At 44.8% G+C, this 27,511-nt stretch overlaps 1 protein-coding gene across 9 annotated transcripts in view; it reads left to right on the forward strand.

Annotated features, from left to right (window-relative positions):
- FRMD4A (FERM domain containing 4A) overlaps positions 1–27,511 on the forward strand; it is a 369,074-nt gene that overhangs the window by 271,669 nt on the left and 69,894 nt on the right. For all 9 annotated transcript variants that reach the window (XM_071424072.1, XM_071424070.1, XM_071424069.1 and 6 more), the window contains 4 exons: positions 4,216–4,308; positions 17,056–17,140; positions 21,464–21,520; positions 24,031–24,053. In XM_071424072.1, coding sequence (XP_071280173.1) covers positions 4,216–4,308; positions 17,056–17,140; positions 21,464–21,520; positions 24,031–24,053 — 258 coding nt within the window. The remainder of the gene's footprint in view (positions 1–4,215; positions 4,309–17,055; positions 17,141–21,463; positions 21,521–24,030; positions 24,054–27,511) is intronic.

The following is a 27,511-nucleotide window of genomic DNA, read 5'->3' on the forward strand; positions in this document are numbered from 1 at the left end:
AATAGCATCCTGCTCTGGCACTAGACCAGTTCCTTTATCACCAAGTCCACTGTGTTGCAAAATTTGTATAGTTAAATTCTTATGGCCTCATGAGCTTCTCAGCCTCTTCAAAAGTAATTGAGAAAATCTGTGAGCTTAAAGGGTTTTTTGTTTCTGCTGCAATTGATGGAAATATAAATAGTTTATGTGGGTTATATTATGTGAATTGGTTTTTCTCAATGTCCATTTAATTCAGAATGAGTCTGACACTGAAGGAGTGTGAGTTGGTTTATTGGCCCAAATACCTTTTTAACACAAATCAATGTGGATCCATTTTTCAGAAAACTGGACACTAAGCAGTAAAACTGTATAAACAGAACAACCTGAAGGCAAAGTACTCATTGATGTGCCACTCTTTACTTATAAAAGAAAACAGAACTACAGCACACAATCAACAAAATGGACCCTGGGCACCAAAATCCATACTCAGTCTGTATCCTAAATGGACCCAGGTTTTTTTTCCTTAAAGTGATGATGTGGTTGTTATTGACACACCAGTTTAACTGCCAACATGAGTACAACCAGCAGAGGAAAATTATCTGGCTTCCAGTACTTGACCTCCCTATAGGTCCCCCAAAACTGTTTGCACCATTATTTCTGAATACACTGATAGAAATATCTGAAAGAACAAATCGATGGCAATAGTGAAACAAAAGCTACTTTGTGTCTCTAAATTGAACCGTGAAGGAAATCCAGCTAGACGTGGGCATGTATGAATAGGATCCCAGTGCAAGCTGCCTAAATTGGTCCATGAAAACTGTCAGGATTACTACATGCCTAGGGTTATATTCCCATATTTTTCCCTGTCTTACATGGGATTGTGCTCCGTGAATAGTTCTGCTGACAACAGAAAGACAGATTCCAGAGCAAAGCGTTCTCTGGTGCAGTGGCATGGGAGTTTGGCTCCCTGATAGCCCACATACACAGGCAGATACCAGGGACTGCTCACTGCTGCTGTTCTCTACATGCCATGCTTCAGAACAAGGAGTTAGCTGACAATCTGCAGTGCAGAAGCCCCCAGTGATGAAAGATTGTAAGTAGTAATTGAGTACAGTGAGCAGTTAGCTCCTGGCAGGGATTTAAGTGACCTTCCTCCTCTGAAGGAGCTTTGGATTTAAGCTCCATGCAGATGAGACTAATGAAACTCTTCAACCTAAAAACTCGGTGGCAATTAAATGTGTTATCCAGTGTGGAAGATGAGACAATCCAGTACTCAGAACTGTGTATGTGATCAACATAAATGTGGAATTGGTATGCATATGTGTATATATATGGTTATACCTACCAGTTGCTCCTGCTAAAACGCAATGAGAATGAAAAGAGCAAGTCTTTTCAAAATAAGAAATACCTTGAAGTGATTTTTTGTTCTGTGCACCATGGCTTCTCAACCCTTCCTTGTGCACGTTAGGCAAACCCAGACATTGCTGTTGAATAAACACAGAGGTAGACAGTAAGTCCATTGTCAACAGCTCGCCCTCAGTGGGATCTGGTGTGTAACACCATCAGCTGCTGGTGGCTGCTGCACTGGTGATACAAATGCAACTGGACAGGTTCAGCATAGGATGTCAGGTTTAGTGGGGCTTTTCCTTGCTCTGACAGCATTTTGTACCATGGCCTACATGGCAAATGCTCAGGTTGTACTTAGGCTAGGAATGGATGAGCATGGCTAGTTTAAATCCCACGTGTAACTGGAGCCTTCACAGCTAATTTCAGCCTTCCTGAGGCCTGTTAAAGCAACAGAGCAGCACTTCATGACCAAAAAAAAAAAAAAACAAGTAAAATTACAGATTTCAAGAAGGGGGATGCAGCAGGAAAGCTAGATACCTCTACTTTTTTAGGCTGAGAATCTTTCCATGGGGATTATTTTTGACAGCCTGGAGTGTCTGCCTTCTAAAAGCCAAACCTTGTTAAAGTACACATCTGTGCTGAACAACAGGGAATGGTGCATGGATCTCACACTAGCATTCCAGCAGCAGAAATGATGGAAGGAAAACCCCTGCATCTTGCTGCATGCCCAGCTATGCATCCTCCCCAGAGCAAGACCAGTTAGTTCCTACATCCAGATGAGTTAATATGGCAATCCTCACCCTGATCCCAGGCTGGGCAGACTTGTCCTCAGCCCCTGTACTGCAGTGGAGACATATGGGGTGACCAGTTTGGCTTGAAAATCTGCATTATATCCCTCCTTTCCAGCAGACACACTGCCAGCATGTCTTTGCCCCTAATGCACAGTATAGGCTGCCTTTTACATAAAGTGAAAACAATAGAGAAAAAAATTATTTAAAAATTTTACCTAGAGAAAAAGCTGTCTGAAAGTTACAATATCTTGGAAAGAAATACATGGGTGTCTAGAGCAGGGGATAAAACAAGCTTTGTTCCTTTTGTACACCAAAAGATGTCCAAGATGAGTCTGAAAAGTCCCTGACTCCACACATATCACTGGTACCTAGTTGAGTCTTGGTACTTTTGCAAAACAGATGCAAAAGCTGCTTAAACTGAATGCCTGACTCCTACATGGCAAAATTTGAGGAGAGCTTCTTTCTTGACATATTGATCCTGAGCCCACGAGAGTGATGGGTGGAGCTCAGCAGTAATTTAGAAGCCCTTGGCTTGAGGCAGCACGCTGTGCTGAGGTGAGCACACACAGTGTCCCAGCAGGATTCCAGAGCTGCCTGGGCAGGAAGGTCCCTGAGCTGCCCATCCTCTTCTGCACCTTCATAAACAGTACAGAAATTCCCATTGAAGCCAGGTGATTCAAAGCCTCCTGAAAGTGCTACTTTCCCCTTTATTTATTTTTCTGGGAAAGATGGAGTGGGGGGGCTGTAAATCCAGTTAAATTGCTACAGGGATGTCATTGTTTACTTTGTAAAAGGGTTTCTCAGTTGCCCAAAGCTCATGCACATGAAAACCCTTGTGAAAGCCGAGTGTTTTTGCTGTATGTGTCCTTTGCTGTATATATAAGCCTTAGCAATGTACCCTGTATATACAAGGTACATTGCTAAAGCTTGTGGCAATCCTAGAAGGTAATTTAAGAGTTGGGGTTTTTTTCCAAAGCAGGCTGGTTTTTTCTCTTTTTTCATTTTCAGTGGAATGGAGAATTATTCTTGAGGATTATCATGAGCTGGTGAATAGGCACTGGAATAAAGCTCAGGACATCTGAGTTCCATTTCCTGCTTTATTTGCTGCAAGATTCTCCCCCAAATCATTTCAGCTCTCTCTCCCTTTGCTCGTCTAGACAGCAGAGTACTGAAGGCAAGGGCTGCCTCTCCCTCTGGGTGAAATCTGGTCTGACTGAAATCAACAGCCAAAAGCTCACAGGATGCAACCCTAGCATCACTGAAGGCAATGGAAAAAATCTGGCCAGCTTCAGTGGGGCCTGAATGTCACCCTAGGTATTTCCACAGTGCCTAATTTAACAGGGCCTTTATCTCAGCTGGGGAGTGAGATGCCCCCTGTAATACAAATGATGGTATTTATAAAGTACCTCTCATGCACACACAGCACTCTGCAATGTGGGGAACGTGTCAAAGAACAGAGCTCCTGCCCAGCAAAGCTTCCAGCAGCAAGGCAGGAATGGATAAATTACAGGAGAAAATAACGACAGGTACCATCTAGGCAAAAGAAAAGCAGCATGTGGTAATTGTAGCTGGAACGCTTCACAGAGCAGCTGTTTTTCAAGAGCTCTCTGAAGAAGGAAAAAGGAGGGCTGGGCAAACCTAGAGAGGCTATTGCAGGCATTTGGGTGGTAAATAAACTGTCTGAGACTGTAGAGTCAGGTTTAGCCTTGAGTGAAATACTGCAGGTGTCGTGGAAACTCTTAACCATAAGGATTTCTAATGAAAATCTTGACAGACTTTTAATGATACAACTGCTCCAGGGGCCTGTAATAAAAAGGTGAAGCTTATAACATTTTGGGCTGTCCTGATTGCTCAGTGCTGCCAGCTTTCACCCTGACAGATTGAACTTTAGCAGTTCCATTCCCAGACTGAAACACTGCTAGGATGATATCGCCTCTGCTCCTCAAACATTTACTGTGTGTTTTTCAAATACCATGCAATAGTCCAGGGCAAATAGCACACGTTTTGGTTCACATTTTGTAACACCTCAGACCTCATTGCTGTGAGCAGTGAGAAAGCTCTTTGGTGCCAGGCTCAAAACTGTCTCTTCTCTTGCCAGGGGACACTTGAACTGGCTTCAGCTGGACCGCCGGGTGCTGGAACATGACTTCCCCAAAAAGTCAGGACCAGTTGTTTTGTACTTTTGTGTCAGGTAAGTGCCTGATGGCAACCTTTCCCATGGGATACAGCTACAGCCAGCCTGTTTCCTGGAGGCCAGGAGGAGAGGCTGTCAGTTTCTCAGGAACACCTGTGGGCAAACAAACAAACACTTCCACAGAGGTCTCTTTTGAGCTCTTTGGCTTTGCAAACTCTTCTCACACAATTGTAAACAAGTAGTAGCCACACTGACACCCATAGCTGTCCACAGGGAAATGTTGTATGAGGGCAAGGTCAGATGTTATGTATTTACACTTGTGGGCTTTGAGCTGCAAAGTCCAAGCTGAGTAGGGTGGCAGAACAAAGCCCTCTTTCTGCCAGGATAACCCACCTGAGCCAGCAACCTGCAGGGAAAACACTCATTTCCTCACTGGTGAGCCATCAGTCTCCTCTGGATTGTGCCCACAGTGTGCATTCTGTCAGAGACCAAATTAATCCCTGTACAGTGCTGTCATATTCACCTTCTGAACTCAGTGCTACAGTGAATTACCCACAAACAGCAAATGATGGCATTTTATGGCAGCAGTTGGTTTCTACATGGCTGGACCAGACTATAAAAGTTTTAATGAAGATTATGGCAGTTTGGGAGCTTCAAACTTCATCTGGGATTTTTACAAGGAACTGTTAGTGTTTGGAAGCTGCTGGAAGCTGGCAGTGCTTTTATGCACACAGTGCCTTTGCCTCCAAGGGAGATATTTTCTGAGAAGACAAATTTGCTCCTGCAGCTTTGAAACGCCCAGAGAGAGGCCAGGGGCTGGGATGGCATATGTACAAAATTAAGTTGAGGGTTTTGACTTACTTTTAATGGATAGCTCATGTCTAGAACAAGCCAGCACAGCGTAACTGTGTCTTTTTCTGTTAGGCTTTCCACTCCAGTGTTATATTACATCTGACATCACTCTCATTCATTCCATAGTACCCACAAAAAAATGAAGACCTACTTTTGAATTTCTTCCCCTGAGTGAAGCTTTTTTTTTTCCCTCCACATAGTGATTGTCATTCATTTAACTTCCATTACAAGGCAGGCTTTTCAGGAGAAGAGACTCTTTGTTCCGTTATGGCCCCATATTTAGTGGTGGATAGATCTTAGGACAAATCAAGACTGCACAAAGCCCTGTGAGCCCAGAATTAGCCTGATATCTCCCAAGAGAAGAATTTAGTCCATATTTTGGGTGCTTCAAACCGTAAGGGTAGATCTAGAGCTGAGCACCTTCAGCACCTTCAGAGATCCAGATCCACCTGTGCTTAGAGCTACATGAAAATGTTGATGCTCATTGAGAACATGGCCAGTCAGTTAGCAGATATCTTGTCCAGGGGCCAAACTGGGAAGCCTGTGCTAAGACAGGGATCCCATGGAAAGCAGGGAAAGCCCTGAGTGAGCAAGAGCTAAGTGCTGGGCTTCGGAGTAGAACTGTAAAATGTGTGAAAGCCTGTGCTACTGAGCCACTCTCATATTCATTTCAAAGACCACTCAACAAGCATAAATATTGCCATCTGTATTGTTTTATGAAAGTTGGCAGCACAGTGGAGACCAGTCATTCTAGCGGGATCCCAGCCAAGAGGCATCCTAGGATACAGATCCATCTAACAGCTAGTGAATGAGTGACCCCTCCTGTTCTGGAATCTCAATCCACAGGGAAAAACTCAGTGCCTGCATGTGTGAAAACCAGACTGACTCTGGGCTTATACTCTTGCTGATGGCAGTAATGAGTGGGTTGTCACACTGAGTTACAACTTGGATTGGACTGGGAGCCAGATGCCTCAAGAGTTAGAAATGGGCATTAACTTACTGTGCCTTTTCTGCTGCTTATTTCCCTTGTGGATGTCAATGCTGGCAGAAGTTGAAAAAGTTTCCCAGCACATAAGGAGTTCCCATGTCCATTCCTAAATGTGATCTGAGCAGAAGGCAATTGAAGACACCAGCTCCAGCCAGATGGCTGAAGATGGAAAAGCCCCACAATATCTGTTACACAGTTCTGGCTTGGGAACCAAAGCAATGGCTAAAGGAAAGTTCTAAAGAGACCCACCAATAGACAGGAGTTTATTTTCACAATCTGGGGGTGTGCAGCAGCTTGCAGAGCCATTCATAAACATACCATAAACAGAATGCTCCCTCTCCCCTGCTGCCATCAGGCAGAAAGCAGAGATAATTAGTGCTGTACTATACCTAATCACAAATGTGTTAATTTGTAAGGAACTTCATGCCCATGACACCTACTCTGTCACAGGTAAAGGCTTGCCTGTGGTTGCAGATGCCTTTTTGCATTACCCAAGCATTGCAGCTGACAAAGCTTAGGTTGATGCTGGGAGTCCTAAATGGAGAGATACAAGTAATACAAGTAACTGGATGTGCCAGATGCTCATGACACAGAATTCTGTTTATTGCATCGGGATTTAGTAATTGTGTAGGTTTTTCCCTCTAGTTGAAGTAAATGTACAGCTCAATCACACTGCATAACTACTGAAGAGATGAAGCCTCAGGCAAGAAAAGTAAAGGGTAGTTTGTGAAGAGGAGAAGCTACAGTGAAAACATTTTCACTTTTAATGTGACCATCAAATGGTTTTTACCCTCAACATTCCTGCAGCAATGCTGAAGGGCAGCATGCCCACCAAAGATGCCACAGATTTTAGCCTGCTCTAAAAGTACATTTAAAGGGAAGCCTGCCTTCTTAAGAAAAGGCTTCTTGAAAGAACTGTGCCGAAAATAGGAAGTTTCACAAGCTTTGCAGTGTGAAATTCTCCTCCCTTTTTTTAAATCTCTGCAGCACTGTTGAAGCTTTGTCTTTTGACACACATTTCCTTGGGGTTTGACATTGTTGAACACTGATCTCCAGTGTCTTTCCTCTCTTCTGTTATCAAAGACCAAAAATTTCACAGCACTGTGTCAAAGGAGGGGGATTTTAGAAGGATGTTTTTAGCATTGGTTTGTAAGAATTTGCTTCTTCCATTGTTCATTTACACAGCTACTGAAGCCTCCCTGTCTTCAGGTTGTCATCTAGTGCTTCAATGAAAGCTTTCCACTGAGAACAGCATAGGAATCTAGGAAGCAATCAGAACTCTTGGGCAGCTGTGAACTGCCCCATGGCTATTGTGCAATATTATTTTATAAGACTCTTCTAATATCTGTTTACATGGCTCTAAAGACACACATGAAAGCAAGAGGGAGTGCCATGTAGACTTGCAGAGGAGGAGGGATGTTGGGCAACAGAATGGGAGTGATATTACTTCTCACCTTAGAATTAGCTTCCCTGGATGGCTTCCTACAGCCCTGGTGGCTTGGTTATTAGAGAAGCTAATTCCCTGTCTTAGAGAGTTTACAAGTCAGATGAGAGTCACCACTGAAGTCCAGGAGAAGCAAAGGATGGGGATGAGGAAATGAGGGTTTGCCTGATTAGTTGATTTTACAGAGGTGTTTTGAGGCCAGAAGAGAACAGAGAAAATGTTCTTACCATGAGCCTTGGGGTAAAGTGCAGGAAACTGAGTACAGTGTGGAGACCTGGGCAGCAAAGAAGGTAGATAGAGATTGCAGGGTCCAGATACAGGTACATCCTGTTGGCTGGGAAGGAAGCATTTTGCTCGGACTCATACAGACAGAAAGAAGGCAGAGTTACTCCTTTTGTGTAAAGCTTTGATGTGAGAGAGAACCAGAGCACAGACACAGTGTTTGTTCATGGAGAGCAAAGCTGGCCAGGCTCTGCAGTGAGTTCTCATCCTCAAACAATGGCCATGTGAGATTAGCAATCCTTAGCAAAGGAACCACCAGCATGGGTCTGATCTCTTTATCTTCTGTATGTTTGTCATGCTGTTAATTTATATGAACAAGCTTAGCAAATAAAATTCACTCCACTGGTGGATCTTTTCCCAGGAATGAATATATTTGTTCTCAGGGCAACTCCACCAGCCAAACAGTGACAACTCACTGCAGAAGTCGTCACACTAAATCAAAATATGTCTCACATGGAAAGGCTTTTCTTTCAGAAAGGCATGGAACAAAATGTGAAATAAATCCTCAATACTCAAATACACTGTGGGGTAGAGTTTGTATCTATGGGCTGGCAGTATTCCCACAAAGGAATGCCTGTGTTCAGCAACATCAGGCATGTGTTCATATACACTGGCTAGGCTGAAGTCAGCATGGGAGCTGTGGGGGCTCAGGACTCTCAATATTGAGGCCAGACATTTTGCCAGGTTGCCACAGTTACTACAGAACAAAGTGGCCCTAAATAAGAGACTGGCAGTGAAACACAGAGTGAAAGCTCCTGGGTGTCTGTGCCCCCTTAACCTGAAGGAACATAGCTCTGTGTGCACTGGAGGAGGCCCAGGTCTGAGGCAGGTGGGGCAGGTGGGCAGTCTGAGATGAGATTCACCACACCAGCTCTGAGATCTTTACCTGGCAGACAGCTCTATGTCTCAGCTAATTACTGCAACCTCCTATATAACCACTGGAAAGAAATAGTCACCTTTCAGGAGCAATTAATCTGGCTTATTTCATCTGACTCATCCAAAGATGACTGCTTTGGAATTCAACAAGTTGCAAGCTTATAAAACCTGTGTCTCTTCTCTGACCTCAGAGCCCTACTCAGATGTAGGCTTATTCACTTGATGCATCCCTCTGTCCTACCAAGTCTGTAAATTTAAAATTATTATTTCAAGCAGGTTGGCACCGTCAGGGTTGAGGAAGCATTTCCTATCTACATGGTTTCACCTGGCTATCTAAATGGAATTGGACCAGATTTCAGCTGTTAATGAGGCCTTAGGCTATTTTAGTCTTTCAGCTCTTCTTTGTAGGCATCTTTAAACCTGTATTCCATTAGAAAAGGACTAATGCTAACAGTGAAAGAAGCAAGAGGCCATTTGAAAACAGCTGACCTGGGAAGGAAGAGAGATAGTTGTTCTTCATAGGGATAACTGGGCCTTAGAACTTGCCACTGAAATGCATTTCTGCCTCACTCATGGGCCAGAGACACTTATGGGGTGCAGATTCAGAGTATCCTGCTCCCAGCTTCCCCAGCTGACTAACGTGGGATCCCAGCACACCATGGCTGTGTATGCCACTCATATCCACTCAGCTTTGCTTCCCTCCAAGAAATCAGATTAGGGGTTGTGATGACAGCAGCCTGCCTTGGCAGGAAGAGCTGAATAGAACCACACAAAATTAACCTCAGCAATTTATTTCTCTCACACGTAATGGGCTGTGTTTCTCCATCCACAGTTTTCCACGGCAGAGAAGGGTATGTGGTGGTCCAACACTTTGCTCCAAACAGGGAGTGAGGGAATCACCAGCTCTTGTTTCTCCCCTCTGAGGAGGGAGAAGGAGCAGACAGCCCTTTTTCTGCCCCATGGTGTGAAACTGGGGTTTACAGGGGCTGGGGAAATGCACAAACAGATTATCAAACACATTAAATTTGCAGCCAGGGGAGAGGAAGAGAAGTGGCAGAATTTGCTCTCACCCAAGCTTCATCACACCTGTTACCACCCAGGAGAAGTTGCTGGGGCAAAATTACACACACACACACAAATCACTCTGCTCCTCTGTTCTTCCTTCATCCTGTGCAGAGCCCTCTGCACTGCAAGGAGGGCAGTGCCAGACCCCAGTTTGCCACGGAGCTTGATCATCCCAGGAGAGCTCAGGGAACTGCCCAGATGTTTCAGCTCCTTGGGAGGCTCCATCCACATTCTCATGGCTAGCTGTCCATGGCACATGGACATTCTCATAGCTGTCTCTTCCCAGAGCTCCTTGCAGCTGTGCTGTCTCCCTCACCCACTGCCAGTACCAGTACTGAGACAGAAAATCCCTGAGTTTGTGCTACATATAAGGGGAAACAAAGAGCCATCTCCTGCTCACATTATAGCTCTACACCTCTGTGCACTGCTGTGGGATGCTGTAGAAACAATAGCAAAAAACAGAATAAGAGCCCACATAATCAAGCCAGTTCCACCAAGCTGCTTTCAGGGGCTCCTGTGAGCTGCTCTGTCTATGAAGTCCCTGCCATAGCCCAGATCTCATTGCACAGCATGTGTTTTGCTGTTTGGTGTGCACCAGCTGTGTGTATGCTAAGCAGGAAGATCCCAAAAGCCGGCAGCCCTGCAAACCCCCTCCTCCCAGGCAGCCACAGTGTATAAATACAGCCACTCAGACCTTGTTTGTGCTGGAAGACAAGGCTCCCTGCAGACAATTTATTGCAGCCTTCCCAGGGTGGCCCCCTGCTCTGCTCACCCGGGGGAAGGTGTAATAAATTGCCTGCGGGGAGGCTGTGCTCCTCAGAGGCTCTTTAGAGATATGAGAAACTTCTGTCCAGTCAGAAGATTTACTTGTGTGAAAACCGACCTTTGCTTGAGGAAGGGAACTAATGGGGCTCTGCTACTTAGCACACAGCTCTGAGCTAAGCCATCCATTACACACACATCTTAATAGCAGTCTGGCTCTCGAGTCCCATAACATCATTTCTGTTTTCTGCTTAACTAGGAATATATTTGTATAAGTGAGCTGTGTTGAGAGAAGGGGATAAGTTGTTTTTCCTTTCCATTCAGCTACCTGAGGGGGCAGAAAAAGCAACATTCTGAAAATTTGTTCTTTTGAGCCACATTTTGAATGTGTTGATGCTGGCAGCATTGTCTTGTCTAATTTTGGGAAGCATTTAGACTGCATGATAGGTACCATGCAGAAATGATGGATTCTGTCAGTGTAGGATTTGTAGCTAATTTGGATCAAGCTGCAGTAGCTGTGTCAGTGCCTACACACGAATTCTCTGACTGGGTCAAAGTCATGCAGACATTGTTTCTGTTTTCACTGCAATTTGTGTGCTCATACCTTACACCAGTGGGTGTGATGGGCTGTCATCAGTGCACAACAGGAAGGTCTGCCATGAGGGGTCCCATCACCATGGCATTGACCAAGGGCGGAGTCAGTAAATAAATGACCCTCATGCCAGCTTTGACAGACAAATCCTTCCTTCATGTGCTGCTGACAACACATGGGACAGCTGGAGGGATTTCTATTCCTAAAATGGTCTGAAATCCTCAAATAAAAGATGCTCTCCAGCTGCTGAGGGGTGGTGTTATGTGAGACAGTGCACCAAGCAAGTTACCTTTGATAGCCAAGATGTGACTCTTGGTAATGACCAAAGAGCAGGAGAGGGCTGAGCTGATGCTCAGGAGATTGAGAGGCAATTCCCCTGGTAACTGAGGGAAAAGAGGAGGAAGCCAGTGTGCTGCTGTGATCCAGTCACTGCCCTCACCTCACATTTGGGACAGATAAGCACATCACTCCAAGCCAAGAGGAGCTGCAACAGCTTTTGTACAAAACCACATCTTTTTGTGCAAAGATGCACTCCTCTTGCAAGCCAAGCTAAGCTCTAGGGGACATTGCAGTGTGGAGCAATTTACAGACTATGTTGAGCTGGGTTGCTGCTTTTATAGCTTGGGCAGGCCAGGTTCTCCACGTGGGTAGGGGGCAGAGGACTTATTATACTCAGGTCAGTGCCTTTGCTTGATGCTGTAACCAAATATGAGGGAGGAATGTAGCTGCACTTCCACCTTAATTCTTTCCCTTCTCTATGTTCATACTAGAGCACTTGGTATTTTGCAAAGACTCCCAGGATATACAGCCTAGAAGAGATGAAGAGAGTCGGTCTCTATATATTCCAAAGCAGATCCCTAAGTATTTTGTACATGGAGAAGATGAGGCATAGGAATGAGCAAATATCCCCAAAGCACATGGTTTTCCAGGGATTCAGTAGGCCAACATTTTAGAAGCACCAAGAAAAACTGATATACAGAAGGTAAAGATGCAGACAACTTCAGAATATAGTGCAGCTGGTGAGAAAGAGAGAGGGGACAGGCTCAGGTTAAAAAATATCCACAGCTTTTTATTTTGTTAGCTGTGATTCCCTGTATTTCTGGAATCAAATTCACTTCCAGTGTTATGATGTCCCCTGCAATGAGGTAAAAGTTGACACAGGTCTCTCTTGCTGCCTCCTGTCCCCTGCATACCAATCCCAGGTGCTGGATGTGGTGGGGCTTGAGCACAGGAGACATGGCATGGGATCCAAAGCAAAATCAATGCAGAAGGAGAGGTAAACGGAGCTTTTTAGCTGATTTTCATTCCTGACTGATTACTTAACAGGCCAACTATTTAGCATGAGCATTGTCTGCTTCTAAGTGGCAGCACATAAAAGTGTGTAGCCATGACTATTAGCAAACAGGGCTGGAGCATAAAAGGAGCTGTGCAGCCTGTGCTGGCCAGAATTCTCATTTAGCATGCGATACTGGACATAATGACATCTGCATTTAAGTCCATTATACCAACACATACAATTTTTCTTTTCCTGGTTAGCAAATGGCCTCATATTTTTCAAATTATCCTCTGAGGTTCTGAATGATGTGGTGAGGGATAATGAGCCAGACCTCAGGATGGATGAGGCAGAAAAGGGGTGTTCTCCTTTACCCATTCCTTTGTAATAATGAAATAAGGGGTAGTCCACTGAGAGGGTTACTGAGCTCTGCTGACACGTCTGTCCTGCATCCCAACCAGATCAGAGTGGGAAAGATGTGAATAGAAGTTTTTGGATTAGCTGGCTCCCACCTGACTCAAACTTGACAAGAAGGAGGGTGGTATCACTGCCTCAGGAAAGACAGACACCTGAAGCAGACAATGACATCCATTTGCTGTGGTCATATTTTGAAATACCACTGTGGTGAAGATCACAGTGAAATATTTTTACCATTTGGCAGGTTTTGCTTGGAAGTAAACACATGGGCTTGTGCTCTCAAATGCTATGACAGTCTATCTGCCCAGTCAGCAGCTCAGCTGCAGAGAGCCTGGTCCTGCTAGGTGATAGATGGGCAAGTTCAGGCTGACAGGATATGTCTAGAGCTGGGTGTTAGAGGCAATGCTAAATATTTTGTATTTGACAGTTTCTTTTAGTGTATGGAGATCAGGAGCGCTGCTCATTTTCTCTCTCACCGTGCACACAAGCACCCCACCAGCTCAGGTGCTTGGCAGTCCTGAATTCCTCTATTCCCACTGCAAGGACAGAGCACTGGTGTCCAAACACCTTCCCAACACTGCTGAATTTGCCCACCTGCACACAGACACACCTGGGTTCACAGACAAGACTGGCAGCAGCACTAAGGGATTCTCCATCTCCTGAAGAAGCACTTATGAAACTTCTGAGTCCAGGACCCAGTCAGGCATTTCTCTGAGCCATGAGTCAGAGGTGGATGAGCCTGTGTGTAATGCAAGGGAGAAATTGTGGTGATACCAGTTTCCCCTCACCCAAGGATCAGGAGTTTCCACAAGCACCACTGTGAGGCTGTGCTTGGCTGGTTGTGATGGGAATTGCCATTCATCACAGCTTGAGGGGGCTTAAGCTGTCTCAGAGAAAGTTGTCAGTTAACCAGTGCTTAACAGAGAGCAATCTGATCACTATGAGACATGTCCTCACAGCTAAAAAGCCTTAAACATTTCAGATGCAGCAGCTTCTGAAGTCTTCCAAGACACCTTCTGCAGTGCTCATTATTATTTCCTTGCTGCTGAGAGGGAGCAGCTAAGATAGGCACTTTGTGTTCATTATCCAGCATAATATTCAGTGGTCTATTTAATTAATGCTTAGAAAATGTACTTGATTAATTTACAAGTTACTGGGGGTGGGGAGGGAGGGGGAATGCAGAAATAGATTAACATTGGCTGATCTTTTAAATTTTCTCCAAAATCATTCCTTCGGTTTTACACTCCCCAAGTCTCATGGGGTGTTCCCCCTTCCTGCAAGCAGCTAATTTCTCACAGGTACAGTTGCTGGCTATCAAGGAACCTCTTGTAGGAGCTGCTGGAGGCAAAACTATTTGCTGGGTGTGTATTGCAAGAGATGCAGGTAGTGGAGCAGAGAGGTCTTGGACACATTGTATTGCCTATTCCCCTGTTCAACCTCTCCATTATATCCCAGGCACATCAGCTTCACATCACAGGAAGGAATGCTGCTCTCTGGGGAGTCCTCAACAGAAATCTGAGAGCTGCCTCTCAAAACTGATGATCTTGAAACACGCCTTCAAAGGCTCCTAAGCTTAGCAGGCAAAACAGACAGAGGGGGGCAGAGAAGGGAGGGGTGTTTCCTAAGCCCAGCTCAACAGCCCAAGCAGCTAAGTGATTTTCTGAAGGTCATAAAGGAAACCTGTGTCCAAGTTGGGAATTCAGCCCAGATTTTTGTTTGCTTGGTTCATTGCCTTAGCAGCTGGATGCTGCTGCCTGCCTCCTTAGTCATTGACATTGGTCGTTGTAAAGTGTGGGTTCCTTCACTGTGCTCATAAAAGATGGAAACAGGAGGAGATGTGACAGAAACTAGTCATAAGTGCAAAACAAAATGTCTTTCCCTGCACTTTTTGTTGCTACTGCACCAACTATGAATTCAGGGTAATCTACTCCAGTTCAGGTTTTCTGAGCTTGCCACACAGAAAATCCCTCAAGAGTTCCCTCTGCAAATCTGTTTTCCTTTAAGTAGCACCAGTCTCTGGTGCACACATTTCACATTTGTCTGGGTGCATGTGTGAGAGCCAGTAGCTTCCCAGCTCAGTCTCCACTCTGGAGATCACTTGAGAATTGGGTTTTCTTTGTGCGATGAAGTATCATGTGCAGGCTCTGTGCTCCCAGAGACTTAATTTTGTACAGAAAACGATCTAGGTCCGTGTGGAAAGCCTTGGGAAAGCTCCCTGCAGCCTTAAGAAATGCAATATTGCCCTCTAGTGATGGTGAGAGCGGTCGCGTTTGAGCTGCTGAAACAAAAGGCTTTGGGGCTAACCTTCACTGGGATTCAAAATGGAAAAAATGTTTCTTGTTTTCTTCTGACCCTGGAATATGAAAACCCACCACCATAACCTGGAGAGCAGTGGTAGCAGTGATAAGAAGAGAAGGTTGTTCAAGAACCACAGAATGTGTCAAATTAGCATTATTCTCCATTAATTCAGCAGATGGGAAGCTAGCTGCACTCAGAGAGTGGATCTAGTAAGAAGGTTCCTTTTTTAATGCATCAATTTTTGCATTTCTAAAGCCAAGTATTTTCTTTATTTGCAAAGAGGCCACTTTAAGGACAGGAGGTGAAACAGTGAAAACCAAAAAAAAAAAAAAAAATCTTTGTGCTTCATCATCACTACATTCAAAAATGTTTTTGGTGTTTTGTGGGTTTGATTGGTTGTTGGTGTTTTCTTGGGGTTTATTTTATTTTATCCAGGCTTTATTTTTATTTCTCTTCTGAAGAGGGAGAAGGAAGGGTAATATAGACAGGAGCCCTTCAGCAGATGAACAAAATGTTTCTCTCACTCTAATAAGCAAGGAGTTGGTTCTGCCTGTCAGGAAGTAAAGTGTTTTGAGGAGCCTTCAGAAGACACTTAGGAGCACTACAAAGCTTTGATCTCTGCCCCTAAGTAGGCTGCATGTAAGGCCCTGGACTCTGCACATAGCTGGATGTGGACAATCCCTTCAGCACTTGAGTGAAGCCCCAGGAGTGTCTGCAGGTCTGTCTGCTCCCAGACAGCGGGGTCAGGGAGTGGGGTTTCTCTGTAACTAGACCCAGTATGTCAACCCAGATTTCTAAGGAATTTGGGTTTTTAAAAGTCCCTGGTGCAGACACCATTTCCCTGGCACCCTCCCTATTCTAATTGCATCTGACAAGGCACGATAGCACTGGAATTTATGTAAGGAACATTGCTGTCACTGCACTGCAATTTGAAGATCACTACCAAACAGCATCACAATCTATTTAATTTTCCTTACCTAAAACACTAAGTAAATGCAAAATTCACCTTAACATTCACTGAACATAGCAAGGCTTTCTCTGTTACTACAGGGACACACAACATACCTCTATGGAATGATCAGTCATTAACATTGACAGTATCCAGAGCATTTTTTTCCCCAAAAAAAAGATCTCAAGGCAGAATTAAGGACAGGAGTCAATTCTCACAAAGCTCTCACAAAGTTTATTGCCAAAGCATCAGGCCTTCAGAGCAGGCAGGACATGGAGTACTGAATAAATTCACACATATCATGGGCTTTCAACATAACTGCAACTATTTGGGGCAATCAGCCAATGCAAATGAGTGGGTTTTTCTGACACTGAGGGTTTGAGCTTTCTCTTGAGTTCTGAGAAATCACTTCAACTAAAAGAAAAAAAATTAGATTATGATCATTCCCTGTCATCCTTAACATTGTTATTCAAGGTACTGGTGAACTGTGCAAGGTTAGTAACTACTGTCTTACTGTGAGACCATAGATCTAATATGTAAAAAACCCTTTATAAAATTTGCTTTATGCAGAGCTGAAGGGGACAGGGAAGGTACCCAGAAGTGCATTTTTGTAGATGAATATTTTACAGGATGCAGGTTAACAGAACAGAATCGTTGTGATGGGTAAAGGAGTGATGAAGAAATGATGATGGTGAAAATGTGATGGCAAATGAAGGTGAAGCTTACAAAAAAGAAACCGAATAAAATGTTATTTTAAGTCTGAAAACAAAACAAAGGATTATTGAGAACCTGAGTCATCCAGTTGGCATGGCTGAGGTGGTGCTGACTGATCATGTCCTGGAGTGTGCACGAGCCTCCTTCACCACCACAGCCTGGTGTAAGAGAAGAAAGTTCCTTTTTAGCACATTCATCATGACTCCATTGACCACATTTTTCATTGAATAAGTGCATTTCCATGTTTTGCCCTAGTTCCCTCGTGTCTCACCCCTCTTGCTTTCCCTTTCAGGTTCTACATTGAAAGCATCTCCTATCTGAAGGACAATGCCACCATTGAGCTGTTCTTCCTGAACGCCAAGTCCTGCATCTACAAGGTGAGCACTTGGGGAGCTCAGAGTGGGCTGAGACACCTGGATCTGCATTCCCTGCCCTAAAATTTACACGGGTCACACCTGGACTTCCAGATACAACCTTCTTTTCTTCCTCCTCCTCCTCCTCACACATCCCTCGCTCCTCTCTCGCCAGCTGCCACCGCACTTGGCAGCAGCTTTCCTGTCAGAGAGTGGTTCTGAGGTAAAGCATTTCTGGAAGGAACTCTTGTGGCTGGCAGGAGGAAATCGGAACTGCCAGAATTATAAACTGGCTTGTATTTAGAAGGAAATGTCTGGGTTTGTGTTAAAAAGGAGCTCTGGGCCCAGCGGCTGCCGTGAGGGTTTCGGGCCCGCAGAGGGCGGCAGTGCGGCGTGGGCGCCATCTTCGGGGAGGGGGCGGCGTGTGTGAGGGGGAGAGCGGGAAAGATGGAGTGGCTTCAGTTGGAAGGGAACCGCAGGGATCGTCCAGACCAGCTCTTGGCTCTGCACGCATAAACCCCAAGAATCCCACCATGTTCCTGAAAGTGTTGTCCAAAGGCATCTTGAACTCTGTCAGGCTCGCTACTGTGACCCTGAGGACCCTGTTCCAGTGCCCAGCCACCCTTTGGGTGAAGAGGCTTTTCCTGGTATCCAACCATGTGTCAGTTTCGTGTCTTCCCTCGCCATGTCACGCTTCTCCAGATAAGAGTTCAGTGCCTGTCCTTTCACTTCTCCTCGTGTGGATGTTGCAGATCACCATGAGGTCTCCCCTCAGCCTCTTCTCCAGGCTGAACAAGCCAAGTGACCTCAGATTTGTGGGACAAGACAAGTTTATATGTGAGTGGGGTAAAGGTATCTGTGGATATGCACCAAAGATCACCTTGTAGAGGAACAAGCCATGCACTGAGAAATGTTTTTGTATGGGTATTTGCCCTCCCTGGTCCACTCCTGGAAGACCAGGCTGCTCTCCCTGGCACTGCCCCTCGGAGCAGCCCCTTGCCAGGTACTCTGTGCCAGAGATAAGGCATCCTGGCACACCCTCAGCTTCAGAGCCATGAAGCTGATCCCTCTCATGCCACAAACCAGCTGTTCATGGCAAGGTCTGGAAAATCAAACAGCCCCAGACCACGCGGCAGTGGAGATTGGCAGTGTGCAGACTCAGCCAGGTGGGCTGAATGTCTGGGACTGGGAGAGGTTTGTCAGCAGCTGGGATTCCCTGGGAGGATCCCTCCTACCTCCCTCTGTGCTGGCAGAGACCATTCCTGTGACTCACCTCCATCTGCCAGAGAGGAAGTGGTAGGAAAAGACAGATGTAGTCAGGGAGAGATTGTTCCGCCATCCCACAACCCTCAGCATGGTTTTCACCTGCTAAGACAAGTAGATTACACCAAGTCTGGAGCCTCACTTGACATTTATATGTCCTAAAATACATGGACAATAACTTTGTATTTTCTAAAATGCGGGGCAGAAGCCAGAAAATTCCTTTTTTTCAGTGCCCAGGAACTAGGCAGGGCTGCTGAGCTGAGCTGTGCAGTGCTTTGCTCTCCGGCAAGGCTGCAATTAGATGTGCTTAGTCAGCCCTCTCCAGCAACAAGCTCAGTGAGCAGCACGTTTTGGTTCCTGGGGAAAGTTCCTTTTTGAAGTACTGCCAGGAAAAGCTTACACTGTTGTTCTTTTTTTGGAGGAAGCTTAATAAGAAAAAGAGGGGAACAAAATAAAGAAAACAAAGTGCCTACAGATCTAAGTTGGTCTATTTTAGTCTGACCTCTCCTGAAACCATTACTTTGCACATTCAAGCTGAGCATCTCTATCCAAAAAATAGCCCTGCTGAAGTCCCAATCTCCCATGCAGATCCTTCCCCATTTGACTTCTAGCCACAGTAAGCCATACTGTGCTATTGAAAAAGGCACTGAATTTGAAAGTTGGGTGCAAAGTGTCTGCTAAGGCTTAGGATGAGCACCCAGCCTGGCAGATTCCTCTTAATGTGATGTGGGGGATTTGGTGTCCAAGCACAGCCAGTGCTTGTCATTCCTGCAGCTAGCACATGATGTCGCATGCTGCCAAAGCTTGAGAGCTTCCTCGTTGCACCAAAAGTTTCCTTATTGGACTTCCCATGGATACCTCCAGCCCTGGCTCCCCTGCAGCCTAGAAAGATAAATGTGTATGAAACAGGGAAAGGTCTGAGGTGCTAGCACAGTGTTAGGAACAAACGCTGTGCTAGCACCTCAGACCTTTCCCTGTTGATTCTCCAGACACACATCCTCAAACATCCCCTTGCTCAGGGTTGGAAAGAATAAAACTGAGGCCTAGTTTGGGGCTGCTGGTCATTGGGTTGCCAGCTGGCCATGTGTTGGGTGCTGTGTTCCTCTGCCTGTGCCCATTGCCCCCACTCACCAACCCTGTTGAGTAGTGAGAGATTCATGAACCCACACACCCTTCCACAGGACCAGCAAGCCACTTTTGCCAGAAAGGCCAAGCCACATTTGTACTACCAAAACAGGCAGGGCTTGGCATCAGGCACTGTCCCTTGATCAGACAGGCTGTTTAATGACTCGCGCGTTCTGGTGTGGGTTTTGGCCTGTGTCAACTGGCTCTGCCCCAGGCAGAGATCAAGGCACTGATCAAGGATGCACACCTGTTCCAAATAGGCAGCACAGTGGTGGAAACCCCATCTGGGACTGAGGGAAACAGGGTGAGTGTTTAGTCATGAGCTCTGCTGCTCCCCAGGTACCCTTGGGGCCAGAGAATGGGCTCTGGCAGACTTCACCTGCCAGTACAGATTTGCCATAGCATCGACACATGGTTGCCCGGGCTGGTTTGTCCGTGCCATGCCTGATGCTCCCAGACAGGAGGAGGAGCAGGTGCTCTGGTTCTACTCTGCATTGCCCTTTGCTATGGGATTGCCTGGTGGCCCCAGCCCAGCCCTGCCTGCAGCTGAATCAGCCTCTTGCACCAGCCGCTTCCCTTGGCACGGGCTCACCACTGGTGCAGTGCAGGTGCCTGCGTGACTCAGGCAGCTCAGCTGAGAGGGGAAAGGCGTGTTTATCGCCCCTAGCAGAGCTGCTCTTCACTCCCCAAGGAGCTGTTATGAAAGAGGTGAACTTATTTTAAAAAGCTGGCACTAGTGAAAGCCGAGGACACCTGGATCTTATCCTGCGTTTTTGTTCCCTTTGTTTTTGATTTTGCCAGAGACAAGCCAATGCAGCAATTGTGGCTTGTAAATGAGGTGTGGCCATGAGTTGGCTGGAGCAGGGATCATAGCAGTGATCTATATTTAGATCACTCATTTCTTGCCAGATGAAGTAAAATATTAAAAACAGCAGCTTAAATAAATACAACAGAAAAACCACTACAGGAATGAGCTGAACAGTGACCCAGTTTACTGGGCCATGTCCATAGGAGACAATGTAGGAGTTCTAGTTGCAGAATAGAGACCTAAACATTATCTCAGTAAAAGCCCACTAGCTTCCCAAAGGCAGGGACCAGAGAGTCAGAAATAGCATGCTTGGCCTCCAGAGTAATGCTTGTGCCTCCCATCTCAAGCATCTTTGATGCTTGCACTGCATTCTGCACATTCAGTCAGAGCAGTGCCTGGCTCAGCAGAGGAATCCTGAGAGGATCTGTTGGAACCATCAGTATTCTTCATGTGACCATAGTGTCCAAGTAAAACCCTCCAAGACTGCTTTCACCAGTGGCAGGATCCTATAAAATGGAGCAAGGAAGATCTACCAGAAGACTTGCTGTCACAGCTCATTCTCAAACCACCCCCAGCCTCAGTGCTCTTTGGGGGTGAAAAGAACAAAACCAGGGCTCAAATCCTGCAAGAGCAAATATGGTTCATTTTCCATTGAGTTTACTTTTTGCAAGGGCCAGAGGAGTCCAGTGGGGGCTTTGGTACCACCTCAGTGTGTCAAAGACAAATTCTCATTCCCTGCTTCTGTGAGCCAAGGACAAAGCTGTGTTCCCTTGAACCATGATCACATCTGAGGGCAAAAAAATCTATATGCTGGACTGCTTTTCACTAAATCACACAAGAGAATAAAATGTACCCTGATCCTACCCCTTCCACCTGCCTTCTCCTCACTCCTCCCCCAGGAATCCCTTCATGCCACATCCAGTTATGCTTCATTAACCAGCACATTACACTGAATATTTGGCTTTTTCCATATCTGAGTGGGCAGGTTCTCCCTCCCTTTTGTCTCCAGGAGCACAGGGAATACTTTGAAGCCTAGCCAAGGGAGAAAACTGGCACTGCATGCTTCACCATGCAGTAGTCAGGAGGAGATGTATGTTCTTCTTACAGCAGCTCAACTCTCTTTTTCTTTCTTGTTTTCTTCACCTTTCAAGGAACTCATTGAGGTTGACAGTGAAGTGGTGTTTGAACTGGCTGCATACATCTTGCAGGTAAGCACCCACCTTCTCTCCCTTGGTGCTACCTCATGCTGCATTAACTGTTTTGGTTTACCAAATCCACAATGGCTGTGTGGAAGTGTAGGAGTTCCCCCCAGCTGCAGAAAGAAAAATGTCTTTGCACAGTTTTCATTGTTTCTGTCAAAATGGGTGTAGAAGGCTCTCAAACTAGACCTCCCCACTCGGGGAGCAGGTACTACTGCTCAACATTTTGCATACAGAAATGGTGTTATGTTTGCACCAGTGCAGATATCCAAGGCTCTGGGGTATGATGTACAGCCAGAGAAAATCTAAGTGATGAATCCAAATTCCTAGGTGAAATCCATGTGCAATTTTTTTTTTTTTTAACTTGCATTTGTTTTCCCAATGGAGCTCGGTCCTCTGATGAGCTGCATAAGCTTCTACGTATGCAACTGTCTGTATTCTCCAACGTGGGCAGAATGGTTTAAAGACCTTTCTAAATATTGTCTTTCAAAGTTCTGCTCTTCAAGAAGAGGGAAAAGGATCAGAGGGCAAATGACCAAGCAGTGTTTGGTAAATGTCTGGTTCCCAGAAGAGAACCTTTTCAGGGTAGTGAGGGTGGGTTTTGTGAAAGTTCTCTTTTTAGAAGCACGACTGTGGGAGCAGATTAGACGTAATTGTCAGATGATCTTTGTTTCCCCTCTCTTACAGTCTGTAGTTTTAATTTTGTTCCCATCAGCCATGAAGCTATGAGGAGCCATGTGAGCGGACAAAGCAGCTCATCAGACTGCACTAACAAATGACAATGCACTGCACTTCTAGAGCACTTGCCACGTTAAAGGAGCAATTAATGTGTAGGGAGTTGAACCTTCATTAAAATCATTTTATGTAACAAGAATGGAGCGAGAGAGTCAGGATGGAGGACTCAATTAGCAGCACATTAAAGAAATCACATATTGGCTGTTGGGGGAATACACATCAAACAACAGGCTCATTGTGAGGAGCAGCAGTGGGGTTATGAATCTATTGTCTGCTCATCCTAGTGAATAACTTAGTGCTTAGTAATTGTACAGCCAGACCCGGAGCTGTAACTAACCCTTGTTGCTGGGATTGTTTCTTGCCACAAACACAGGATGTTACGCTTATTCCTGTAGTAGTTTGATGTGTAACTTAATGAAAACAGTCAAAACAAGCCACGCCTTTGCTGCCTGTATCCAGAAACTACTACAACCTGTGTTTGTGACAGGATCCAAGCAAAACAAAGGGAAATTTTTAATGCAATACTGCATTTTGTTCTACTTTTTTTCTACAGTATTGCATTAATGCAATACTGCATTTTGTTCTACTTCTTGCTGCAGCATTTAAGTCAAAGCACTGAATTATAAAGAATATACACTACAAAATTGTTTTTTAAATTCAGTATGCTCACACACATGCAGGCAAGAGCATATCCTTTGGGCTTTGTTCTGTGTTGAACTGTAATCATCACATGCTCAGACTCCTTCCTATGAACCAGAGAAGTGCTTGTCTGCCCTTTAGTTCACTCAGAGGGAAATGGAAAGATAGTAAAGGTCTGTCAGAACTCAAGTGATTTATTCTGCAGCCCTATTTCAAATTGTTTTATAACCAGAACAAATTAAAGTACCACCAGAGCTCTGAACTTTACCCCAGCCTCAGGACTGAAACACCACTGGTCGTGGGCTGGCAGGTTTTGCCGGTAGATGAATGGATGTAAAGACAAAAGACCTGAACACAAAGCCCAGTCCTTTTGGCAGTGGAAACTCCCTCACTGCACAAATTACATTCTTGCACTGTGCTTTCTGTGTAGCTGGTGGCAAATGAGGTGCTTCAGCATGAATCATATGAAAGGCATATTGTCTGTGGTAAATGGAAAATGCAAAATGTGTGCTAAATCTATTGCAGAGGGCACTCACCAGATTCTGAGCATTCTCCAGGTGTGCAGTAAGACTAACTACTGTAGTGGAACATTGTCCAACACTTTAACATCAGGCTGTGATGGTAATTAATAGAAGTATCTAGATGTACAAGTAAGGGAGCTAAATACTCCCCCAAACACCCAGCAAGGAATTAGAGAAATCTGTGTCTGGCATCCCCTTGAAAGCTGACAGTGAGCAAGCTTTTTGAAAGTCTAGGTACTAGAAAGTGGCCAGAATACTTGTAAAAAAGTAGGGAAGTTGCAGTCTCAGAGGCTGCAAAGCCACTAAGACTTCAGATATTTTCTAGTAATGTAGCACCCAGAATTTCTTATTTACTGGCATTATTTCCTGTAGCATCTTAGGTATCCACAGCAGAACGAGGAATCATCTGGCCCTATATTAGATCTTTTGTTTGTTAATCTGCCCAACTCACTCTATCATGGCACTTGACATTAGATACTGGTTCCAAAACCTGCATGAGGAATCAATTACAACAGGAAATTGCTGCTAAATGATTTTTGCAAATGGAAAATCTTGAACAGCCTTCTCTTCTCTTTTTTTTTTCCCTGTTTTTAATTATTTTTTTTTCTCTTCCCTGTTTTACAGGAGGCAAAGGGAGATTTTTCAAGGTAGGTGAACTTAAAAAGTTTTTGCCATTGTTTGATGTGAGAATAAATCTGGTAAAATTCCTGTGTGAGACATGCAACTCAGTTGTAGCTGTGTAGCAACAGGATTGCCTCTGTTAGCAATGCAGCTTTGTGAGCATGGCTAACATAGACATCATGTTTCCTGACATAATTTCTTCACCAAACACAACCTTTGGCCAGGGCATGCCTTGCAAACAGCATTGTTTGTGATTTTGTTGTTGACAAATCTCATTATGTGGTCATGAAGTTCAGGAAATAGACTTAGTCTTCGGAAGGAAATTGCTACGGAAATGACTCTAAAATCACTGCTACATCACAGATCCTGCCAGAGGCAGCATTAAAATTCCATCACTAATTGATATTTCAGTTTGGATTTGGACAGTTCTCAAAATCACTGATTCGATAATTGGTTTTGTTGAACATCTGCTATCCCTTGAGTCAAATCTTCAGACTTACTGTAAGAAACTCAATGAGGTCACTGTACTTGGTGTTTCAGAAGACTGTTAATGAAATGCCCAAGAATTTTCCTGTAAGTTGACCATGTCTGTGATTTATGTATTAGTAGCAGCTGAAGGTCAGATGGTTGTTTGGTATCTCATGTGAGAAACATGGAAGTTCTTAGTGTGAAGCTCAGGAGAATTGATGATGCTAAAAATTTCTTATAGTCTGGAGGACTTACAATATCCATTAAAGTTAGTTTCAGAGAAGAAAAGAAATCAGCAGTGGGGTTGAATTTTCAGGTGAGCCCAAAAATTGTCTTAATTTTGTCAGCATTGCGATACACTGAAACATGACTGTAATGATAGGAGGCCATGAAGAACAGGCAGGTTCTACTTTCTGGTGGATTGGAACTTCCAGCCAGCTAAAATGGTGGCAAATCAGTGAAAAGGAACTGCATTGTAGATATCTCCTGCCTGTCATGGAATCTGAGATGACATAAGGTAGCCCTTGATAAAAGGAAGTTTGAGCTCTGCATTGTCATTTCTCAAAACTTTAATGAACTTGTGAAGTCCTGACTTGCATCTGACCACAGAGAGACAAACCCAGTCTTGCTTCATTTTTCAGTTCTGCCCAATTTGGAATAACTTGGCTATCAGCACTGTTTATTTAGGGGGTACTGGAGTGTATGTGGCTCTGACTTTTCAGTCTGGTTTTCAGTGCACTGCCAAGCACTCAGTCCAGAAGAGTTGTGCCAAGCAAAGTTTTGCCATTTCAACCTGTGATAAACCACTGGTATTGCTAAGAAGAGCAATATTTGTTTTCCAGAATGTCTTGGTTATGGTGAAAACACACTCAGAAAGTGTACATTCAGACTATGAAACTCAAAACAGAAAGGAATCAGATAGCTCAGAGTAATAGGACTGAAAGCATTTTATCTTCAAGTGCCCATTTCCATACCAGAAATGGAAACAGCTGGTGGGAAGTATCCACCTGCTAAAAGTTGTGTGATGTCCCTTGTAAAAAGAATGGTTAAGTTTATCACAGTGTGTTTCTCTAGGCCACAGAGAATTGAGGAGTCTTCTCTGAGGGCACAGAAGATACCTCAAGCCATGGTGTTAACTGCTCCCACCACATCAGTCTGGCTGTCATCACCAGGCCCATTAAAACAGCTCTGAGTTCTTTCCCCTGTGGGTCACAGTGGTTTGAAGTGGAAGGGGGATTCCTTACATCCAAGTCAGGCAGAGAAGGGGTGTCATAAAAACAATTTGAGGGCACTGCCAGGGATCTTAATTTATAAATGGACTTTGAGGACAAATCTATCTGCCAGTTTGGAGGCTGTTCTTGGAGGAAGGTATAACAATGCTTCCCTGATCCTCTATGGTCTAGAAGACTTTGCATCTCCCAGGGATGTCTGTCCAGCAGCTCCCATCTAATGTGCACTGACACAGGTTTATGTGCTGGGTGAGATCCAGGTGCTACTGAAGTTAATATGAGGTTGTTGTGGTCAAGATTTTTGCCTACTGAGATTTGTGGTTATTGTATCAGCAGTGTAAAATCTGGCAGGCAAGCCAGAGGAACTGCAGGTGAAGGCAAATGTTCTGACTTTTCTTAGGGATCAAGTGAGCTTCAGTGTCTGAAATTAGTTGATGTTGAAATACTGTTTAAAGTAGAAGTGCCTACTCTTTGAGACAGAGAAGCTTTGCAGTTGTGATTGTCTTGCTGCTGAGATTTAAAGATTATATGTTGTGCATGGCAACATATGTTGTGTGAAGGCTGAACTCTTGAACTCTTTGTTTTTGAAGAAATAATTTAATTCTAAAGGGTTGCATGCTTGGAACGCAGACTGCAGCTTTCCCACACCTGTCCTGTCTACTGCCACCATCAGATTTATAGCCTGTGAGACTACTAGTTTCTCTCTGGCCCCCATCCAAAAAAGTGCATAAACTCTGGCTCATTGGTGGTGATGGGAGAATTGCTGTTCCCCGTGGGAGCCTTCCTGTGAGTCACTGCCAATCACCTCAGGTGCTGGGACAGTCAAAGCCAAAGTGTCCCAGCTCCAGCTGCATGTTGGCACCTGCCCATGGTGGCCAGAGTGGGATTACTCCAAACCCCACTGCAGCCACGTGGAGGATCTGCAGCTGGCTCAGGACTCTTGAGTGCAGTCCCAAGTTTGCTCTTTGGGTCTTGTGGGAACTCAAAAAACAGAATCAATCTTACAAACTCCAACACTCAGCTTTCTACCTCTGTGAACTGATACATGCTCAGTGACAGCAGCTCCCACTGCTGCTTTTGAGGAAATCATCCCATACCCCAGAATAATCACTGTGCTCAGAGTACTCCTTTTTCCTTTTCCAAAAAGCAGCTCATGTCATTTCAAACACGATCCTTTGGTAGGGCATTACCATTCATGAGCCTGTTATCACTGCCTCTTGTCACCTTGGGCATCACAGTGACTCTCAGGTTTTGTTAAGCCGGGGGAACACAGTCCAAGTCACCCTCACCTGTCTTGATGTAAAATGCCACAACAGCCCTGACAAATGAGTTCAGCAACTATGGTGACCAATTCTTTAAGTCCTTTTCCATTTCTAATGTGTGTTTCATTTCAAAAAGAAGCTCATCAGAAACCCTGAGTTCCTGATCCTGTTTAGATCAATTAAGTATTTCTAAATATTTGCTGTGAGTGGCTTCCATCTCTTAGTTGATAAAGATTCAGTCAGAATGAGGTTTAAAATAATAAGCTTTTCTTCTTAAGTTCCTAGTCCTGTGCACTAAAGAGCATTTTCACATTACTGAAAGAGAATCCTTCAGCTGACAAGACTTAAATATGTTTACTTTTAGTCTGGAACATACCATTGAATTTCGGACAATCACATTTCCTTGTTCAGCTGGTTTTCAGGTGGAACCGGACACTTAAGATTGGATCTGTGCTTTTCAGTATTAGCTGCAAATATTTTGACTTCAAAGGCACAGAATTGCATGTATAAAGGTCCTAAACAAGA

The sequence above is a fragment of the Agelaius tricolor genome, unplaced genomic scaffold (assembly GCF_023055355.1).
Source record: "Agelaius tricolor isolate 1412-34295 unplaced genomic scaffold, bAgeTri1.0.p SCAF_3, whole genome shotgun sequence".
Lineage (NCBI taxonomy): Eukaryota > Metazoa > Chordata > Aves > Passeriformes > Icteridae > Agelaius > Agelaius tricolor.